Source organism: Sinohyriopsis cumingii, chromosome 3, assembly GCF_028554795.1.
Source record: "Sinohyriopsis cumingii isolate HCF-2022 chromosome 3, ASM2855479v2, whole genome shotgun sequence".
Classification (NCBI taxonomy): Eukaryota; Metazoa; Mollusca; class Bivalvia; order Unionida; family Unionidae; genus Sinohyriopsis; species Sinohyriopsis cumingii.
In genome coordinates, this window is record NC_142963.1 from 102,643,739 (window position 1) to 102,667,338 (window position 23,600).

General features: G+C 34.7%; 2 protein-coding genes across 4 annotated transcripts in view; one reads left to right on the forward strand and one right to left on the reverse strand.

Moving 5' to 3' along the window:
- LOC149803419 (developmentally-regulated GTP-binding protein 2-like) overlaps positions 1-6,838 on the reverse strand; it is a 39,276-nt gene extending 32,438 nt beyond the window's left edge. Inside the window, exons 1-2 of the mRNA XM_089953120.1 lie at positions 6,649-6,838; positions 923-1,011 (exon numbers count right to left, since the gene is read on the reverse strand). Of these exons, the coding sequence (XP_089809246.1) occupies positions 923-1,011; positions 6,649-6,712 (153 nt within the window). The 5' untranslated portion in view covers positions 6,713-6,838. The remainder of the gene's footprint in view (positions 1-922; positions 1,012-6,648) is intronic.
- Positions 6,839-6,997: 159 nt separating this feature from the next.
- The window catches only part of LOC149803420 (cytochrome c oxidase assembly protein ctaG-like), a 113,938-nt gene continuing 97,335 nt past the window's right edge, over positions 6,998-23,600 (forward strand). The window contains exons 1-3 of one of the 3 annotated variants that reach the window (XM_089953125.1): positions 6,998-7,039; positions 15,753-16,281; positions 22,067-22,231. In XM_089953125.1, coding sequence (XP_089809251.1) covers positions 15,826-16,281; positions 22,067-22,231 — 621 coding nt within the window. In that variant the 5' untranslated portion in view covers positions 6,998-7,039; positions 15,753-15,825. Of the gene's footprint in view, positions 7,065-11,281; positions 11,492-15,752; positions 16,282-22,066; positions 22,232-23,600 lie in introns of those variants that run through there. The other 2 variants (XM_089953126.1, XM_089953127.1) reach the window with 2 other exon arrangements.

Sequence of the window (23,600 nt, forward strand, 5' to 3'; positions counted from 1 at the left end):
GTCAGACTGTCAAGATTGTTTTATACACTGTATTTCTTGATGCAAAAGGCCCAGTCATCCTGGTACATGTGTCTTACTACACCACCAAGTGTTACAAAAAGTTGTGGAACACTACCGAACAATCATTCCACATAACAGTACCCAAATTATCCATCTAATCCATGACAGTGCACTGGCACATAAATCCACCACTTTGACAGACTTTATGAAGGGCCACAAGACCCCAACTCTGCCACATCTCCATACAGCCCTGATTTACATCCAAGTGATTTTTGGCTGAATCATGTTATCACAGATTCATGGAGGGGCAGATGATCCAAAGCTGTGATATGTCTGGAAGTGGTTTTCCAGTGTGTAAACATAACAAAGAAATGAATACAAAATGGTATTTAATAACTGTATAATCAGAATGAGAAAGTGTGAAGAGGTATATGGGGCATACTTTGAGGAGATGCATTGATATACTGTTCACTGATAAAGGGACTTTACTGTACAGCTCACTAATATTCAGAACTTTTTAAATATCCATCATTAAAAAAACAACTTAATTTTCTTCACTTGCCACCGATATTGTCAGAGCAGGACAAATACAACAGTTTAATATTTAGTCATGGGATTATGGATTACTTTTAGCTTTCATTTATTATACCAACAAACTTCAAATGAAGACACCACAGTGGTGGCTTAAGTGGTTGTGGGTTTGAACCCCAACCAAGTCATACCAAAGACATAAAATGGTACTAACAGAGTAGCTCTGCCTCTGCTCCAGTGTTAGACATCACTAAAAACTGCCACACTGCAGACATCATAGCGATATTACTGAAAAATTGTTAAAGCTATGTTAAAATCTAAATCACACACAAACACACACTCAAATGTAGACAAATACTGACAATTCTGAGCTGAGATCATAACATTTTACCTTGGCTCCCGATTTCCCTTGAGGCTCTAGTAGCTGCTGACGATACCTTGCTAGTTTGGCCTTCAGTAAGCCAAGATGGTATTCTGTGGCTATAAAAATAAAACGTAATGACAAAATAAAGCCAAAACTTACAAAATATTCCTCTTCTCAGATCATCCAATCTATTATGAAAATTAAAACCCTAATATCCTCTTCTGTTCAGCATGACAATGACATTTCCAACAATGATGAGTGCATTAGATACATAATAATGTGCATTCTTGTAAATTCTGTGCTCTCGTGTTTGTTATTTGTTTTTGTCTTGAAACTGCCTCAGACAAAGACAACAATATTTTTTCTCTTAACAAAAGAAAGAACCAGGAACATACAGAAGCGTATTTTTTACATGAATAATCACCATTTACACTTTATCCCAGTTTCTTTGGGCATACAGTAGCTATACTTAGCAAAATGGAAAGTTTGGCTAAAGGTAGCATAACTCTGTTATATTATGCAAATTAAGTCCAGAGTATTGTTGTATGAAAAGCATGTTACATGCCTGTCCTTTATTTAATGGTCATCTAACTTAAAATTTCTGAGTACAAACCATTGTTTCTTCTTTCAGTCAGTCACCTTGGCCTTTGACCTTTAGATTCTAAAATCAATGCATGCCATACATACAGACTGGTTGAGGTATGTGATGTTAATGTGCAGAAACCACCAGTATTCTTTTCAGTCACAGTGACCTTGACCATTGATCTTTTGAATACAAAATCAACAGGTTTCCATCCACAAAGTTTAGTAACTGTATATGATGGAAAATTCAAGTTACTGTGCAGAAACCATTCTGCTTTCAGTCAGAATGACCTTAACCTTGAGCTTAAAATTAAAAAGTTACTTTCTTATCCAATGTGAAGGCCATTCACAAAGCTTGATGACTGTAGATGGTAGAACTCCTTGTGCACAAATCTTCTTTCAGTAATAGTAAACTTGACTCTTAACCCTCTGACCCTGATATTAATAGGGTTCTCTTACCCAAGTGCAAGCCATCCAAAAGTTCTGGTAACTGTAGGTGCTGCAGACATGTTTTTCTTCTTTCAGTCACACCAATCTTGACATTTTGGACCCCAGAATCAATAGGGTTTTTCCCTATTTTGGACCCCAAAATCAATAGGGTTTTTCCGTACCCCATGTTCAAGCTATCCACAAATTTTACTACCTCATAGGAGCCAAGCTGGCCCAATTGGAAGAGTATCTGATTTGTAATCCAGGAGTCACAGGTTTGATACTCACCCAGGTGCTCTAGGGTCAGCTACCAAGGTGTCCTTGGGAAGGGTTCTTTGATCCAATTGTCTCGGCATGATGCAGCCAATAATGTGATCAAAATGCCATTAAAAAACAACAAAAACAAAACAAATTCCATGGTTGAGAACTCATGCTACTGAGCGGAAACTATTTTTCTTTTTTCAATTATAGTGTCCTTAACTTAAGAATTTTTCAGCCTGAAATTGATAGAGTTCTTTATTATCCCAAATGCAAGTCAACCACAGAGTTTGATTAGTTAAGATGATGACAACTCGATTTATTGTGCAGAACCAAATTGGTCACCATATACTCTGACAGCATATAAAACCTACAGAACCAATCCTAACAACTGAGACTCCAACACCAGAATCTGACAGTCGAGAAGCAGGGACTCGCACAGCACAGAAAAGAACTCTGGGCAAAAATTATTATGTGTATTTCTGCATACATTAGTCTTTGTACAGTTACAATGAGATCACATCAATAAAAAGGACATAACAAATGGTGTTTGCGGAATAGATTTGACTTTGAAATATATTACCTAAATATCTAAACACTAAAACAGACCAAAAAAGGTGTCAGCAGCAGCAAAACAGCCTGAATCACTAAAGTACAATTGGAAATCCTTAAAATCGAATTAAAAAACTCACAAAAATTTCCTTATAACACAACCATATGTCCATTATTTTATAGGTATCTGTATTCAATGTCAGTAACACCTAAAAAGAGATGAATTACTGAAGTGGCATTAGAAAACATCAAAATATTGTTATAAAACATCTGTTATCTATTTGTAATGGTATAATCCTGATATGAGGTCTGGAGCTGGAAATTAGTAGAAAAGAATCTAAAAACCCTCTGAAACAAAATCCAAATCAATGAATGGAATTATAAAACATCAATTGTCCATTATTCTTTCACTATTTATCTTCAATTTCAGAGTCCCTGAAATGGAGTCTTTATGACATAAAGTAATCACTGAAATGGATCCAAAGTGAATCTCACTGAAAGTAAGCTGGAAATCACCCCAACAGAGGTATAAAATATATGTATGTCCCTGGGTGTTTTTTAGAAAGCATATTGCTTCCGTTTTCGTGAAAGTCCTAAAATCTTTATTTGTATTAATAGATTTGGGTTTTGTTGTATAAACAATATGTATCATATAAGTTCGATTTAATTTCCTTTTCTAGATTTAATTCCCAAGTGATATTTCTGAAGTTTTCTGGCAGTGAAAGTTGACAGATTATTCCTTCGCTTGCAAAGGCAGCAATCACTTTTTTAAGTTGACAATCTTTTGATAGGGCCACAAATTTAATACAAGTACTTGATCAATACCAAGCAGAGTTCAACATCTTCCAGTGAATGTTTGACCTTAATTCCTTAGCTTGTAAAGGAAACACCCTCCATGTTTTCCCATGTAACAACCCTTTGATCAAGCCACCAGTGCCAAGTAACAGAGGGTGGTAATTTGAACTTTTTGTCATCTTGCCAACAACTGATATATGCTCATTTGCAACCTTTAATAAATTTCACAGACTGTATGATTAAAGTAGTAGTTTCTGAGCCCAAGCTCAGTCTCTGTGTAAGCGCATAGAGTCAAACGATATTTATGGCTACCAGATGGTCATGGAGGATTTCAGAACAGAACTGACAGTGAATAAGAATTTTTGGATTTTATACCAGATGACATTAGTGACATTTATAGGATACTGTGAATCACAAAAATGTGGACTTAACTTTCATTGTTTAGTTGTATAATGTTTGGAATTAACATAATACAGTATATTGCAAATCGGATCATCCTGAACTATTTTTTTATACAGCTATGTAATCTGTAATTGAGTTCATGATTTATCATATCATTTAATACATCATATCAATGCATATCATATCAATGCATTTAAAATGTTTCACATTATGGACTTTAATAGATTTAATTGCAACAAATTATATGTTGTCAATTTATTTGTGACATATTCCACTCACTAACATAATTGTATTGCACACTAGTTTTATTCTGATCTATTTATCCACTCTGTCCTGTTTATTTTTCCAAAGTGCAAATCTGAATCACCTGTGGGTCAGTGGTTCTTCCTGGGGTTGTCTCAGGTTCTTCCTTGACCAGTTATACTGGCCATGATGTATATCCTATTTTGTGCTGAAAAATGGTGTTAAACCCCATAACAACAACAAACTGTTGGTTACAATATTTGTTTTGTGATTTCAATCTCCTTTTCAATGGTGATGATGAGACCAACATTCCATTTTGGTGATTTTGAACTCTCTACATTTTTTGGTTAATATTGATATTCTGCTTCAGCATTTTGCAACTCTGATTCAGCGATATGGATCCATATAGTCATACTGGTTAAATGTTGTTGTTCAGTATTGATTATTTGAATAATGAGTGTCATTTTTTAGAACTTGATTACACATACCTTTAAAAGGTGATTCTTTGCTTTACTTGATTCCTTATATACATGCCCATATTCCTTTGGAAGGTCAGTATTTACACACACCAAAAATACAGCAGAAATCAATATTAAAGTAGAATGACATTTTTGGACAAGGTCAACCTAATGGTGTGGTTCAGTACAAACTGGATTGAATGTTGTACACTGTGATTTCACAGTAAAAGCTGTGCCTGTTGAAACAAATGTGTACTAACGTTATTCGTTATGACAGACCTGACGTTCTCCATTCTTTACCCAGGTTCAGGGATCCTGCACCAAAATGATTTTTATTTTCCAAGAGTTTTCCAGGAGAATTTATAGAGAAAATTCTAAGGTTTCAGGAGTCGTTTGTTTAGTCTGATACTTTTATCAGAGATACAATGCTGTATGCGTTATAAAAATCTCTTAGTTACCTGTGACTCAACCATGGCAAGTGACATAATATGATGATCACTGCAAATTGTTCACCGCAAAGTTACAGCGGAAAAATAATGTATTTTCTCTAATAAAATGTTCAGTTCAGTTTTTTAATATAAAATTCCAGGACATTTTATGACAACAAGTAATTTTCAAGGAGGCTTCCGGGGTATTTTAGTTCACAGGTGCTCGACGCGAGCTTGATGTTAAGAAAAAAAATAATAATCTAAAGGAAAAAAATCATACAGAGTGACAAAAATACCTTAGATTACCCCCATGACCCGTTCTGACATAGGACCCTCTCTATCATAATATATAAGAGAGAAGGTACGGAACTTCCAAATACTTCGCTCCACCCATGACCCTCGATTTCCTTCTGCTATTTCCGTCTTTAAAGGCACATTTCAATACTATATGGCTTGTTTTACTTCTGAGATATTTTTCTATCCATCAAGCCATCATTGACTTTTCTGCGTTGTACCAAACTGAAGTTACGGGCTCCGAAACGTGCGACACTTGTGGACACTTCCATGCTCATCTGAAAACCGGTGACAAGAGCGATATGGACAATGTTTTCAACTCTATGGTGCATCCCTTCTTGAATTACAGTACAGCGGTAGATGCAAAAGTAAGTTTTTTACTTACCATTAACTCGATACAACTTTAGGAATCCTGTTCCATGCAAGTATTATACATTGTCTTCTTCACTGCACAACACATCGTATACATGCATCTCTATTTTCAAAACAGGCGGCACAAACGTCAACGCCGAAATATGATTGGCTCAAAAGGTTATTCTTAGTATCATAGGAGCACGGAAGTGTCCACAATGGAGAACTTCGCGAAAATCGCACGTTTCGGAGCCCGTAACTTCAGTTTGGTACAACGCAGAAAAGTCAATGATGGCTTGATGGATAGAAAAATATCTCAGAAGTAAAACAAGCCATATAGTATGGTCGCATGCCTTTAAAGACGGAAATAGCAAAGGAAATCGAGGGTCATGGGTGGAGCGAAGTATTTGGAAGTTCTGTACCTTCTCTCTTATATATCATGATAGAGAGGGTCCTATGTCAGAACGGGTCATGAGGGTATTTTTGTCACTCTGTATGATTATTTTCCTTTAGATTATTAATTTTTTCTTAACATCAAGCTCGCGTCGAGCACCTGTGTTTTAGTTTGGATTCCAAGGTGTCCTTAAAATCTGGAGGGTACAGGAACCCTGAAGTTTAGAACCAGGCCACCACTATAAATTCCACTATGACCAATAATTTTCTTCTGAAAATCTTCTTGATGAGTTGAAGGTATGTGTTAAAAAAAATCTCTTAGTTACCTGTGACTCAACCATGGCAAGTGACATAATATGATGATCACCATGGCAAGTGACATAATACGACAGTGCATTAAAAAAATAATTACAAATTAGACCATATGTATCTTAAATTTCAGAACGCTGAATAGTGAGTGAATGTTTTGGTGGTTCTGACATTCCGTTTCGCTGATTCGACTTAATTTCGGTGTTTAGTAAACCCTCATCGAAATCACGTAACATATGTATTATAACACTTATCTTACCCTTGTTTTTCTGAGTACGGGAGATTTCCCTCTCGATTTCCTGAATTTTTTCCAAAATACCCATTTTTAGACTCTAAAACTATTACAGGCGGTTTTCTTGTTATAAGAGTTACTAAGTATTTGTGGGACACGTGGAAAATCTAGAAATTGTCACGAAAGTCTGCCATATTCGTCTCTAGTCTTATCTATCTAAAAATCAAAACAAATCTAAAATATGAGAAAATGAAAATATTTACTAATTATGGTCTAAAAATTAAATCAAATAATAAAAACAATGTAAAATGTTGATAGTGTTAACACAGTTCTCTTTAAATGTATGTTATTGTCAAAATATATGCATTCATCAGTTGGTTTGAAGATTATTTTCAATATGTCTGCGCCCTTATGAAAGGTGTCCCTTGGTTTTATTTATAACGGTGTATGTTTTTATTATGCGTCATTCGTTGATGGCTGTGAGCATTTTACATTAAGATAGCACACAGGACTGAAATTCAAAAGATAGTCTGTTAGGATAGCAGTAACGGGCTGATGTAGTCATTCAATGTAAGACAGCACGTTTTTTGTTTTAGAGCCTGACGCACAGGACATAAATATCAGCGTCGAGGTCTTACAAGTAGGACTACGGGCTGATGCAGCTGAGATTACGGGCTCTTTCGGACCAAATGCCGGGCTGATTCGGACCATGTGAAATATTATTAAGTTTAATCCGGGATTTAAATATAACATCTACATGTGTTTAAATATGATATTCTCATTATTTCCCAAGTACGTGAAGCAGTTCAAATATGTATTTAATCAAACTAAACCCCGATAGTGCGCGTGATAATGGGGTTGTTATATATTATAAGGAAATGAAATAACATAAGACTGTTTGTGCATCAGCAATGTAGTAGTGAAATATTTTTTAAGCAGCTTATTGACCTTATTGCAGAATTTAAATATTTTATTGAGAAATAATAATTATTAACCCAATGAAAAATCGAGACATCAGGGCTCTTTATTACACATATTAGTCAGAATATATTAATGCTTTAATTAGATTTATCTACAATTAATATTTAGCGTGTATATTGTACTATATACTATTGATACACATGCTGCAAATTTGTGGACCTTATAAGATGAAATATAATTTAATTATTGTTTAAAGCACCATATGTTAATTTTTCTTCTCTAAATTAATTTTGTATCATTTAATGTTCTACAAACTACTCAAACTGAAAAAAATTCAATGCAGTTCATTTGTTTTCTTCTGTACATTGGTTTCAGCATGCTAATGTTTTGGTGCCCCTATTTCTTTGTCTGAGCATGTTTCTGAATTTTTTAAAATCAGATTTATGTAGAATATTTCTTTATTCTAAATAAACCCTATTTTAAAAAACTGAGCACCATAAATGTTTTTCGTGAGTTGAATTTATAATGCATTAGTTAAATATATGCATATTATTATTGAAACTGGATACTGTACAAACCACAGATAAAAAAGGATATTATTATTTAAAATAATGTCATTTATAATATAGAAATGGAGAAATTAACATGGCCCATAAATGCTGACACATACTTTTACTAGCTGACTGGTTGAGGTCCATTTTTCAGCAATGTAATTCCACTGTGCCAACAGTTGTTCCTGGTGCTTCCTCATATGTGTGTATTGGTATCTCAGGAGTGTACAATCAGATATCATCTTAACTTAAATTATCACCTTTTGTTTATTGTCTTTTTTTATCAGTGCATACTCAATTAATTCAATTGCAAACACTAATAGTGGGATCCTCAGCCCATTCGACCAACACTGCTATAATTAAAGTACTTTTGGTGTCATTTGCAAAATTTACTGAAATTAACACCATTCTAGAGCACAAAACATAATGCAGACTTGAAATAATATTGTGATTATTGGTTACATGGAAATTTTATTATAATTAATATGTATTTATATACAAAAATATATACTCACATTATTCAGAAATCAGTACTTAATTGTTTTAATATGTTCTTAAAATTAAATATTTTCAAATGTTTCTGAAAATAACCTTGGTTTTTTGGTTTAAAAGTTTACTTGAAAGACAACAATTTAATGATAACAGTAGATACAAATTGAATGATAACAGTGAAGTATGATAGACTATTGTTTTGCTCATCAACAACTCTTTATACGTTTTTTTTTTTTTAAATACAATTTAAATAAAGCATTATTTATATGAGAAATCAGTAAATACATTGAGTTAGTGTATATGCTTTACTGTTTGATAGTGTTGATACTGGCCTGATTTATGAAAAGTTAACTTTATGTTTTCATTGTTGAAACATTTGAAAGTTCTTTGGGTTAAAAAATCTAAAAGGTCATAGCACATACATGTATCTGTTTTGTTCTGAGTTGGCTAGAAATTTGTTAATAACTATATGATGTAAATTTCAACATTTTCACATTCTCTTACTGTGCACAGGGGTCACGCTACCAGGCAAAGTGGGCAAATGAGCCGCTTGACAAATGTAAACTTCGCCTTCTTCTGTTAGGAAAGCGAAAATGACTTTGCCCTGTGATTTTTTAAAATTCACAATCTATCAGTGGACTGTTGTAATGAAGCAAAGTGAGTGATTACACATTATGAAAACCCTCCTTCAATAAAATAGATGCACTCACATCTGTGTTCATTTGGTTGGAAAGAAACGGTTTAGTTCAAATACCGACTATAAAGGAGCCATGTCTGTAACTGTATGCATTTTAGTGTGCTATGTATGAATAGTTATGGTAATGTTTTATCCGCAACAAAGAAATGAAGAACAGTATGATTTGAAGACACGTGTGCATTTTCCCTCATGTACAGGGTACAGGGAGTGTTTCAAACGCGTCTTGAAATCTTTAAAAGTGCCATTATTGTGAAAATATATTTGTAAAAAAATAAAGAAAATTTTAAACAAATTGATTAAGCATTTTTATGAACTTGCAGTTACATACAATAATGTAATTTGGTTACACAGTTAAAATTTGTTACAATATAGTTTCTGTTATTCTCTTTTAGAGTCATATGGCCGAAATAACTCAGAAAATTTTTTACTTGAAAATAAAGTATTGCTTAAATGCAAATATGCATACTGCAAAATAGAGGGAATAATTCAAATAAGAGAACACACATGATATATATAAAAAAAATTATATATATATATATATATATATATAGAGGTATGTATATGGCATTTCTTGCATCACATCCACTTCTCCCTGTTCTGTCCAAAAGGGAGAAGTCACTTCTCCCTAAAATTCAAGTCTAGCTTGACCCCTGCGTGCATGCAGAAGAAAGTAATTCTGAAAGTAAATTAGGTTTGTGTATTCCATTGTTATTCTTGTAACATTTCACATGGTCTGAATCAGTCTGTCATTTGGGCCAAATCAACTTGTAATTTAGGCCAAAACAGCTACGGTCTGAATCAGCCATGATCAGAATCAGTCAGTATTCAGCATAACTAGAATAAAAAAAATGATGTTGCAGGGTTATTAAGTGCTTTATTTTGACTCTAGTTTGTAAACACCCTATGTAGTACCATTTTACTACACAACTAAAAGCTGACACTTGAGCCCAAACAGATGACATTGTACTCGTGTGGCAGGGCTCAAAATTAGAGATAGTCTGCTAGCCCAAAGTCTAGGAAATTTCCTGTTGGTCTGTTTCCAGCATTTTGTTGAAAGGACTAGTGAATATTTAATCTGAGTTTCCTTGTACCCTTCCCACCCCACTTTAGATTTTTTTTGACAATCATGTTATTGGTATCGTGACCACCATGCTGACATGTGCTCTCTGCTTGATGATGCTGGCTTTCTCTAGGTTGCTGTGACTGCAACAGGTTTCTTGCCATTGTTCTCTGAATAAATATATTGAGAATTTGGTGTCCTTTTTTTTAAGAGACAATACATGACTTTCATTTAATATTTCAAAATGTTTTGTACAACAACATTGAGAAGGGGTGGGGTGTGGTTTGGTGTCATATGAGCATTGAACATCAGATTTGATGGACATGTAGGCTATAAGATTTGGTAGTCATGTGACTAGCAATGCAAATGGAGATTACCAGGTCAAATTTCATCAGGGCTGTAGTTTCATCTCATCTGACAGCAGATTAAAAACATAACAGATGCTATGCATTATAACAGCACTATATCACGCTTCGTTATAGCATAAATTCAGATGTAACACAATTGTGGCATAACTCCCAAAACTTCATATATTTGTATTTGTTTATTCTTGAAAAAATAATTCAACAGTTTGAAAACTAATGTGTAAAAAGTTAACTATCTTTTTGGTACGTGAATTTGGATATGACATGATTGGACTGTGGCCTTTCATCTTAGCTTAGTTGTGAAAGAAGGCAGCTCTTTAAAAAGCTGATTAGTGTTAACCTTATTATTATAGAACATTAAAAGCTAGTAAGTCTTTTCTGGTTTTCTTTAATAGATTCTGTGTACAGTTTTTGTAAAGATTTTGCTCTAAGGAAAGAAAAGAACCTCATCCGGATTTTTAATTGCAAGTGATCAATGTTAATCACTACTAAAGGTTCTTACAATTATGGGGAAATGAATTAAAATTAAAAAAAGAGACAACAATGCTGCCAACACACGCACTTGACTTTGTGGTGTTATCAGTCAGCGAGAAGTCAAATGACCAGTGAATACTATTCTGCATTTCCTATAAAAATTACCCCGTTGTTCCTTAACAATTATTCTTGCTGCAGAGGTCTCACTAGGATTTTAAAACTAGGAGTCCAGAACTCCCACTTTGGTAAAAAATAGGAGTCCCACCATCAGAAGTTGCAGTCCCTTCTTTCCTACAGAATCAACAAAGATGTGAGTGCATCTATTTTTAGATGGAGAGGTTTTCATAATGTAATCACTCACTATAATATAGCTTCATTACAACAGTCTATGGACAGGATCACAAATTTATGGTTTATTTATTTGTATATGTACTTGTAGTAATTCTAGACAAATAAATAGTATCTGATTTCCTGTTTTTTCCCGTATTTTTGCCACTACGTGTCAAGTCAGAAAACAGACCTTAAAGCGCATCTCGTGAATTCCACAACATAGCATTGTCCCATACGTTTCTGACCTACATAATTTGCATTTTAAAGTTAAATCTTTAATAAAATAATACCTAGGCTTTGGTTTCAATGATTTGTATATTTTTTCTGAATATATTTACCCGATGATTTAAGAAAACAGACAATCTAATAAGCTGGTACATCCCAGACTTAGCGAAGTCCGCCATTATTTTGTTAGGCCTACAGGTTCACTTACAGTTTCAAACTAATTTTATGACAAAATAGTGTATAAGAGGCAGTTAATATATATCCAGATCACCGATTCTGATCTTAAAACACAAGTTTGTATGTTTTATCATCAGAGGATTGCATGCAGGAAATTTATAGTTGCTACCTTACTCGGAAAAGGGTTAATGGTCAATCAGCTATCAAAACATAATGCTTGTGAATGGGCAGGAGTTTGTCAACTAAGTTCATATAAAAGCTAGGCCTAGCTACTGATGCCTTGATGAATATATTTCGCTACAACACTAGAATAACCGGGCTAAGGCTAGAGGCATTTAACAAAAATATGGTATGGTCAGTCAGTGTACCTCTTAAATAATCACAGGGCGAAGTCGTTTTCGCTTTCCTAACAGAAGAAGGCAAAGTTTACATTTTTAGGTGACTTGTCACACACTTACAAATGGCATTTTGTCTAAGTTTCAGCACGTGTTGATTGTGAGGTCACATGCACTGCTTATTCTGCTACATTCAGAAATGAACACAATAACGAAAGCTAAAGTTGTTTATTTGATGTACTTTTATAAATGACCACATGTACATCTCTGGGTCTTTCTGCCTCTGAATTCAATCACTGTAAATATCAGTACATTGCCTCCCGGCAGCCAATCAAAGCCTTTGAACTTGCTGTCCAGCTATTGCATCATGTTCTTTTTTATGTACTGTTATAAAATGGTAACATGTATGTACATCAAGGGGTCTTTCAGTCACCGAATTCTGTCATTGTAAATATCAGCACTGCTAACTGATCAGCACATTTTCCCATAAAGCAGGTGGCTAAAGCAGGACTGGCAAGTCTTTGAATATGCAGCATACCTATTACATTCGTACCATGGACTCCCTCCTCAGTGATTTTCTGCATCTCAGATCAAAAGTTGGCATCCAGATATGCGTAATTAAGCATTTCCAAGATCTCTGTTGCTGTAGTTGTTAAAACAAATTGAGGTGAAAGTGTTAATTGGTGAGCATTTACAACTGATAAGGGAGAATGGTCAACAAATATGAGAAGCTTGAATCCCTGGGAAGGATTAAGTCCAGAGTTAAACAAATATAATTAGCTTCAAGATTAGTGTTCACAAGTCAAACAAACAATGTGGTGGTCTAAAAAGCTTCTTAACTGAATTTAACAATCAATTATTTTCCTTCCATTTGAAGCGAAAACAGTAGATTGTCGATGCCTGTTCAGTCATCTGTCATAAATACCAGAAACAATATAATGGAAGAAATTGTCAGCAGTTTTGGTCATTGCAGCACACATGTCAAAGAACCTCCATCCCTACCATCTTAACTCATTTTATTTTCTGGCATCAAATCATTCACATGTACACAGGAACTGTCCTTCTAGTGTCAGCGTCAGTTAGAACAAAACCGTTGAAGTTATAGTGGTGGATAGATTGGCAAATATAATCAAACTTTATACTCCCTGCTGCTCTGCATTCAAGCAAAGTCATAGTTATAAAACAAATGCCTCAGTGAATACTGTGTTTATTTTAATTTTTTCCTCTGTCTTTTTGAGAATGACTCAACATTTTGTAAGGAACTTGCTCTGTACTCAAACTGAATGGTTTACTCCCAAACTGTTGTCAGGCGGTTTACATGTAACACACCTGGGAAGAGCATTTGACATTTTCAGATGAAGTATATGTAATATTGAAGCCTAAAGACATGTTCCTTTTTAGAAACTCTTAGTGTCTGAATTGTGCATTTTATTGATGGTCAGAAATCAGACCCTTTGGACACGTCCAGCAAATATCAGTATTGTGGGTGGAAAAAACACCATTTTATAAATTTGTGTGAATGTTTTAGCAAGAAATTAAATGGATTTGAATGGACCTAGCAAATGTTTTTTGTTATAGAAAGTATGCTTCTTTATGCACATTTTTGATGGAATTATGGGGAAAATGATTCGACTGGTGAGAACATGTATGCAACTATTTACGCTGATGTTGCAGATTTCATGTAGGTAGATAAAAATAATATGAAACAATGAACAACTGTTTTAAGTACTTGATTTTTATGGAACAAGTTGATATTTATTATTCATAGATTTAAGATGGTAACTGTGCCAATGAAGCACATATTTTTGTGTCCACTTTCATTACTCCCCCCAACCACCACCACCATTTGCATCTTTCTTCAGCTAACTGACTTGGTTGGTTATAACATGGTTTAGTACATAATACGGTCATGTTTTTGGGACCCGAACCATGATTTTTATAGCAGGGTATCACTGTTCTTGTAATTTCTGAGAAAATAGATCATATTCCTGTTAATTTCATACAGGTATGGCTTTATGTACTGTCATTCAAGTTTGCTTGGCCCAGTAAGCAGCTACCTAATACTGATAGAGGTTGTGTCGGAGATGAATTCCTACTTTTCTTTATATAACGTACTCTGATCCTACACTCCAACATAAATGTTATAAATATCTAAAAATGGGGAGGAAAATCAGACTTTCGAAGATTCAGCAGTACTAGTAAATTTTTAAATCAGCCAGTCCTTCTAGCTAGAAAGAAATTTATGCTAAATTCTAGGCCGGCATGGAAATAATTTCACTGACAGGCATAATGCGTAAAGTAACAGGTATATCCATGAATCTGATCCAGAAATTTTTTAATGATTTTGTGAAAGTCTAAATTTAAATGGTGAAAGAAAATCACCGTTGAGAAAAATGATCATGTTCTTCGTTGTCTGGTGCACAAGAATCGTAAACTTGTAAACAGACTTCGGATGATCATAAACTCATAAACAGACTGTGACTAATCTAATTGGAATTTGTTAATACAACACTAGTACATTTCTCAAAGCACTGTCAAAAAGAAATTAAGGTGTTTTGAATTTAAAAGATACACATTTCAAAAGAGCACTGAAATCTCTAAAAGTAAAATCACCATTGACATATTTCACGGTTGTGTGAGCCACAATACAAAACTGTTCAGCAAAACTGATTCAGTATCATTTTCATTGATGAGATGATGGGTATGTTAGACCAGGATAATATGGCATTTGTTTGTGGCTAAAACATAAAGATGAATGGAAACTGGAATGCTTGGGAATGTACATTAGTCATTCTCCCCATACTGGCATCTGTTGAAGTATCACCAGTTCACAAAGGTACATAAATATGTTGGATTATTTGTTTGTTGTTGCTAAAAATATTCCCCAATGACATGGATGGTGTGTGGTTTATTCTTCAAATATGAAACAAACTAATGATTGCCATTTTTCTGACTGAATCTGTTCATATTTAGATGTGTTTTCCTTCAACTTATTTATGATGATGAAAACACGAATAGGATGCAGTTAGATGCAACATTTTACATGCTGATAAAAAAACAATTATGATGGTGGCCAATGCCTATTAAAGTCTAAAACAGCAAACTACAGTATATTAAAACTTTGAAAGAACATTATTGGCCAAAAATGTTGATATCATTAATGTTAAAAATGTTGTATTCAGTTGTAATGCACATTTGCCTGTAAGTTATTACATTTCTTTTGTATAATAAAGGAGTGACAATGGTATGCTGCTGAACTTGCAAACAAAAGTGTATGGGTTTGAATCATACCATTAGATCACTCTGGGTTGGTTAAAATGGCATCTTTTGGGCAAAGCATTTTACTCCAGTCACAGTGGCACTGTATAACCTATCATTGTTGCTGTACTGTGAAACACCAAACCAAATGATACATGTACATAATAGAAAGCCCACTAATTTTTTAAAAATGAAATATTACTGAAAATAATACTTACTGAGAAAATTATTTCATTTCTTTCACAGAATCTACCTGAGAAAGCATGTGGATTGACCAGTAATCGGAGATACTGTACTTGGATTAATACATACAAGCAGAATGATGTTTCTTTGCCATGGAGTGTTGTGGGGACCATCTCTTGTTTGGAAGGTCATTAAGATAAACAGAATATTACCACTGGACTTGATCAAACTGCATAGAGTGACTCAGTCAAGTCTGCACACGAGGCCAATAAACAGTGTGTCTGACAACTGCAAACTTTCAAGTCCACACTTTATTAAAAACATTTCATTTTCTGACAATATAAGAAATTTTGTGTCTACACGAACAACAATATTCAACATCAGAGGCTTGTCCACTCTTTCACGTAATAAGTCATATTTTGAAAACCATTGGGTAAGGTTTGTACGTATCAGACTTCTGTCAGGAGGTAAAGGTACCCAGGATGCTGCGACCTACAGAAGAAGAACTGCATTGACATACATCATGGCTGGTTGTATATTCATGGTGGGAGCTTCTTACGCTGGCGTGCCACTATACAGAATGTTCTGTCAGGTCAGTATTGAGCATGCCATGATTCTTACTTGATGATGCCAGTTTTTATTACTTCACCTGGCTTTAAGGTCAGGTGAGCTTGTGGTATGGCCCTGCATATTGTTGTCTGACATCTGCATGTCACCATTTGTTTGCTACCACTTTGGTAGCCATATTTGATCAAAATTGGAATGTTGCTTGATTTGATGAAGATATACAAATGAGGTGATCTTAAATGTAATAGCTAATTACATGTACCACTTTGGAAGCCATATTTCTGATATATTTTTGATCACACTTGGAGTATATGCTTATATCTTCAACATCTAGTTGAAGTTTGATAAAGAGCATGATCTATGCATATTAATGAGGTGGGCTATGCATATTAATGAGGTGGGCTATGCATATTAATGAGATGGTCTGTGCATATTAATGAGGTGGGCTATGCGTATTAATGAGATGGTATTGCATCAGATTAGCTTATCTTATTACCACTCTGAACTCCACATTTCTGATATATTTTTAATTAGACTTGGAAAATGTGTCTGTATCATTAAGACCTCAGCCAAATTCGATAGCGAGTGAGATCTGTGCATGTTAATAAGGTGATACTGCATTACCACATTGGGGGCCATATTTTGATCAGACTTTGAAATGGATGCTTTATATTGTCGTGATCTTGGACAAGATCAGTAAAGAGCAAGGTTATGCATAGTAATAAGGTGCTTTTGCATCAGAGTTTGTTACCACTCTGAGGGTCATACTACAGATCCTGTGCTACCACTCTGGAAGCTGTATTATAGATCCTTTGTTACGGCTCTGGGGATGATATTAGAAATCCTGTGTTACCACTCTGTGGGACATATTACAGATCATGTGTCTAGTACTGGGGCATCATGCCACAGACATGTAGCTTGATGTCCCACCCAGTCACATTATCCTGACACTATGCTGACCAGTCCTGACACTAACCTCATAATGCTGAGCACTAAGCAAGGTAGCTGTTAGTACCATTTTTGTAAGTCTTTGGTATGACTCAGCTGGGGATCAAACCCATGACCTCCTGCATCCAAGCAGATGCTCTAACCACTAGGCCACCAGAGCAGTCAATTTCTGACCAGATTTTGGTCAGATTTGGTAAATTGGTTATATCATTAAGTTGTTGTATGATTACAATTATGAGCAGGAACTGTGTTTATTAAAGAGGTGATCTTGTGTCTGACTAAAGGAGTTTTTTACCACTCAAGAGAACGTTTTCCGTCCCAATTTTCATTAGACCTTATAAAAAGGCCAATAACATCAAGATGTTTGATGAGTCTTACATGTGAGACCTATGCATATTAATGAGGTGATCTTGCATCTGATTGGCTGAGTCTTTCTATCACTCTAGAGATTTTAGATAGTATTTTGGTCAGACTTGGTAAATAGACTTGTATCATCAAGGTCTCAGATGAATATGATTATGTGCAAGAAAGATTTATCTTAATGAAGTCATCTTAATCTGATTGGTCGAGGCTGTCAGCATGCTAGCAAGTCTATTTCTAATCGGGTTTTGATCAAGCTTGTTGAATAATCTTATCTCTTACAAATGTTGGATAAATTTGATTATAAGCAATATATAGATCTCTGTGTGTGTGTGTGTGTGTGTGTTATTTGTTTAGGTAGTCTTGTATCTGAGTGGCTGCACTTTTTAGCACTGGAAACAAAATCACAGATTTATTTTCTCAGTTTGATAATAAAATGATTATACTATGATCATAGTCCTAGGTTCTGTAATAAGTAAAATCTGTACTTATTGATAAAATGATTCCCATTTGATTGGCTAAGTTTATTACCTCTCTAGAGATTGAAAATAAGTTTAAAACATCATGAACGTGGACAAGTTCAGTTATGACTGAGGTCTATATCTATTAATTATGTCTTTATCTTTAGAAAGAATTCTTATCAGACAATAGTATAATAGGTAAAATTGATATGATGTAATGGTTGGACTGTACTTTACATATAGTTACACCGCTCCGGTGGCCTAGTGGTTAGAGCGCCCACTTCCAATGCGGGAGGTCATGGGTTCGATCCCTGGCTGAGTCATACCAAAGACTTATGAAAATGGTAATATCAGCTGCCTTGCTTGGCACTCAGCATTAAGAGGTTAGTATTAGGACTGATCGGCCTGGTGTCAGGATAATGTGACTGGGTGAGACATCATACTTCATGTCTGTGACATGATGCCCTAGTACTAAACATCACTATAAACTGCCACACTGCAGACATTGTAGCAATATGACTGAATTTCTTTTAAAGCTACGTTAAAAATCCAAATCACACACACACACATTTGGTTATGTTTCATCAATACTACATAAGCCTGCTTAGTCAAATGGACAACAGCTTTGTTAAGTAAGCCAGCTGAGCTCTATCAGGCCCACTTGTGCCTCATGTTGGTTTGACTGCTGGAATTTCTCATGTTGGTTTCAGTCAAACTTAAGATTTGAACAGGTCAACTGCACCAAGTTTTTGTCACAGTTTCTGTACTATTCTGTTTTGTGCATCTTGGGACAGTATACACATCTCTAATTTCAGTAAATCCATGCTTCTATGGTGGATATTCATTAAAACTGTCATGAACTAGATGTAGTGGTCATATCTGTGTCCACATTGTAGCTCCTAGTCAACAATTTCAGTTTTATTACCCACACTGGAAAATCACAGCACTATACTTGTAATTATGTAATGGTGGATGTCCACTTCATCTCGTGGAACTTACCTTCTGGCTGAGCTACAGTATACAGTGCAGAATGCTGTTTTAATATGTAACGACTCACCAACTAAAATAAATTAACATTCTACTTATTAAACAAGGAAAAAATAAAAAAGCCCTCATAAGTATCAGCAGGTTGATAAGAGAAGGTGGATGACATTGAAACAGCATGTTGCTTGATTGCATAGACTCGTCATTTAATAAGATAAGGAATCCACAAAATTTATTCCACCAACCACATTACAGTCTTTTGTTTAGAGTGTTCTCACACAATGAAATACACAAACCAATACCCAAGATAGGAGCAGACCGTTCAGACTGTTTAATTTTGTAAGCAGTTCCTGGGATATTTTTTTAAATTTCTTGCCTCCAGATGGCTTGAAAAAATATTCTTGCTTTGTTTGAAAAGAAAGGAAATATACATCATCAGCATCATTATCTACTAAAATTAAAGTAAAATTCCTACTACTATGAAATTTTTTAAAATGTGTTTTACTAATATATATATATATGATTTCTACTTTACAGATCGGTCTAAATTTAGTTTAAAAGCAACATATCTTCTTCCTTCCTGTGCTGTATTAGGCTAAACACATTACGTCCAGCTATAATGCCTTGTATATCACCAAATTACCTAGCTTTGTGTTAGTAACTTAGCAATCAGATCTAATCTAACATCAAAGTCGTCACAATTTTGCATAAGCGTAAAGTTATAATGCTGTTGGGTTATCATCAGAAAATTTCTCATATCAAGTCGGCCTTTAATGACAATGGTGCTGATCTGATATCCAATATGGCCACTGTGGCAGCGATCTTGATTTTTTTTTTATTGTTACTCCTCCTGAATGAAAAGTCATATTTTGAAAATATTGTTGTCTCTACTTACATTCAAATGGAATGCTATATTGACATGGGTTTGCACCAGTAATACTTATGATATCTTGTTGGTCCTAAATGAAACATGCCAGTAATCCATTCAATATGGCTGCATTGACAACTGTCCTAGAAGTCTTGGTGTCACTATCCAATGAATGGATCAAAATTTGGACGTGGGGTTTTCAGCATGACTTCTAATGATGTCTGTTTTGGCCTAAATGAAATTGGTGCCAATCTGACATTCAGTATGGCCACCACAGCAGCTAATTTGATGGTTTGAACACTCAACAATTGAAAGGTAGAAATGGTCATATCTTGAATTCCTGGGAATTCATTTTTCACAGCAGTGCGTCAGTCCCTTTGAGGGACTTCTGTTGTACTTACATTGTTTTCTGTTAATATGTGGCTTCATGTTTTGGAATGTTTATACAACAGGTGCACCAGGGTGAACTTCTTTATCTGCTCTTAACAGGACATTGGGGAGGTTTTAGCTTTAGAAGTTGTAAATCCGAGTTATTTCCTATTTATTGTAAACCTTGTGTATTAATTCTAGAGCAATCACAAATATTGTTAGTGTGCTCATTTTCATTATTTTAGCAATATTGACTCATTTGACATTCAATCTATTACATTTTGAAGCTTTTAGTTATTTATGGTAATTGTGACTAAGTAGAACATAGGGCCAAATTGGAAATACATGTAAGAAGAAAGAAGTAAATTTTTTTTGTTGAAAATTCAAAGCTTAGCCCTGACTTGTTACCATTGTTGACTCAGGGTTATTGAATGAATTGAAGAAAGAATGTCAGTCCTTAGCTGGTGCCTGGTGATGTATTCCTGATGAAATTGATGAAAAAACAGTAATATTTTTCATGAAAATCAGTTTTTGGTTAATAGGGACATTTTTAGAGTATAGCTAGTAAACAAGTGTAAACATTTTCATGTATTTAAAAAAAGTATCATACTTTCAAATGAACAAAGCTATTTTATTCTAAGTTTATGGCTAAAGCACAGAAGAACTTTTTGTAGAATAGCTTATCTTTCTTATTATTGTGACAATGACACATTATTTTTACTGATTTGACTTTTGGGCAGAATTGTGACATACACTAAGTATGTTCCGTATTTTTGTTCATACACGTGTGGTGTAAAATGTTGGTCTTTATTCATAGTGTTTTGTCATTGTTCTTTTTTTGTGTATTGCTTGCAATAATTTGTTCAAAGTGGGTTGTCTTGGATAGAGTATGGAAAATAAAGGAAAATTATGACAAATTTATAACCAGTACAACAGACACTTGTATGAAATTTCATTTATTAGAAAAAACATCAAAGCTGCCACTTGAGAACAAATAGAATGGAAATTCTTACATGTATATATAAATTGTAAATGATAGTTGATAAGCAGGGATGTACCTTGTAATTTGGTAATTTGCCTGATGTTTGCTCTCTCATGGGACATAGGTGGGTGTGATATCAAAGAAATGTAAAACATGGTATTCATTCTACATTATGCATTATACATTTATCTGTGCATACAATAAGCTAGGAAATGACTTAGTACCACAAGAAATGTAACTAGGGTTAATGGACATCAACCAGATTGTCTGGACATCCCCACATGTAATGGAAACAGAATCCCTTGCCTCCCAGTGTTTGTGTCCAGGGTATTGAGTGGGCAAAATATTTTTTAAATAAATTTTTACTTTATCATTTATGAATAATAATCAAAACATTTGTTTGAATGCTCACAATATAATCTGAACTCTGTCATCATCTTTTGATTACAAAATCATTTGTGATGTTCTAGTAAACATTTGAACATGCATGTAGAAAACTGTCTGATGCCAGTATATAAACCAAAGTGACCATTTATTGGAATCTTCATTAGGGCCTAGGTCATGGCAGTATAATGAGTTGCTTTATTTATTTTTTGAATGCTTGGCATGAGGAAGACATTACAATCATGCAGGATGCCAGTTCTTCATTTTTTTTTCACTACTTTAATTTACACTTGATAATTTTTTATCAACTTTCTTCAAGTGAACTTTACTGTCATACGTGAATGTACTTCACATGGTATTATGATGTATGTTAGAGATTTTAGTTTTGTTTTTGCAGTTGTATCATTATTTAACAATTACACCTGATGGTAAATAATCGTGGATTTTATTCCAGGCGACCGGTTTGGGTGGGCAGGCTGGCCTTGAGACGAAAGGGCACAATACATCTAAGATTGAGACTATGAAGAAAGTAGAGGACAGGGTGATAAAAGTCAGGTTCAATGCTGATGTGTCAGCCAGCATGCGCTGGAACTTCAAACCACAGCAGCATGAAATTCAGGTAATATCATCATGTCCAAACATATAAAATTAAAGGTCTTGTTATGATTACTCTTCAGTGCCTCAGCCAGGAATTTTGAGTTCACCTCACTTCTGCCTCTTAACCTCTGTCCATGCATTCTGATGGCTCTACCATAGCTCCATGTGGGGAACTGTTTTGCACACCATGCTTTCCTGTGGATTCATATCAGCTGATCTTGTGCGATTTGAGCTGACATTGATCAGATTTGTGCGCTTAAAGGTTTATGACCTCAGCCAACATGTGCAAAATGTTTCACTGAGAGAGAGAGAAAGAGGTGGGGGGGGGACAGTAGGGTACTGAATTATCTACATTATTGTCCATGTAAATTAGCTCAGTTTTTATTTTTCCAAATCAGATTTTAGATAACATGAACATAATGCAATGAAGTTTGAATTTTATTAATACTATATATTTATTGATACTCGTATCTAAATTTGAGACATTTTTTAATCCTGTTAGAATCTACAGATGCATTCATGCACTTATTTCTCTTAAGCTCATGCAGTTACAAAAAAAAGGATCTTTCTGCACTGCTTGGGAAATATACAGACAGTAGTGACATCCAGTTAAGTTAATTATTGAATTAAATGTCAAGATTCTAGAAAGAAAAGATGCTGTTTCAAAATTGATCTAACGAAAGTTTCTCACATTGACTGTTTTAGCACATTGAAACTCAGCTCTTTGATTTTAGTTCAGTTCAAGAATTTCTTTTTAACTGTCCAGATTGTGGTGTTTCTTACTATTGACCAATAGTTATAACAAGACGTTATCATAGATCAGTTCACTTGTAGAAGCTGAATGCTCATGTATGGGCTGGTTACATAAAGCACAGCAATCAATCTACTCATGTATGGACTGGTTACATAAAGCACAGCAATCGCTCTGCTCATGTATGGACTGGTTATGTAAAGCAATGCAAATGCTCTTTCCATGTATGGACTTGTTACTTAAAGCAATGCAAACACTCTTCCCATGTATGGACTTGTTACTTAAAGCAATGCAAAGTCTCTTCCCATGTATGGACTGGTTACATAAAGCAAAGCAAATGCTCTTCCCATGTATGGACTGATTACATAAAGCACAACAATCCACTATTCATGTATGGACTGGCTACATAAAGTGCAGCAATGCTTTACTGCTGGTTTGTTTTCTTTGAGACTGAGGTGTTAATTTATCCAATTTGGTGACGATAAACAGTGGACTCAAGGATGATTGAACAATATTTATTAGATTAAATGAGCATTTGACTGAATCATATGACTACAGGCTGCTGCATCATTTGGCTGATGTAACAGAAAAATCAGTGAAAGAAAGAACAGTTTTTATTTATTCCATAAATAATTTACTT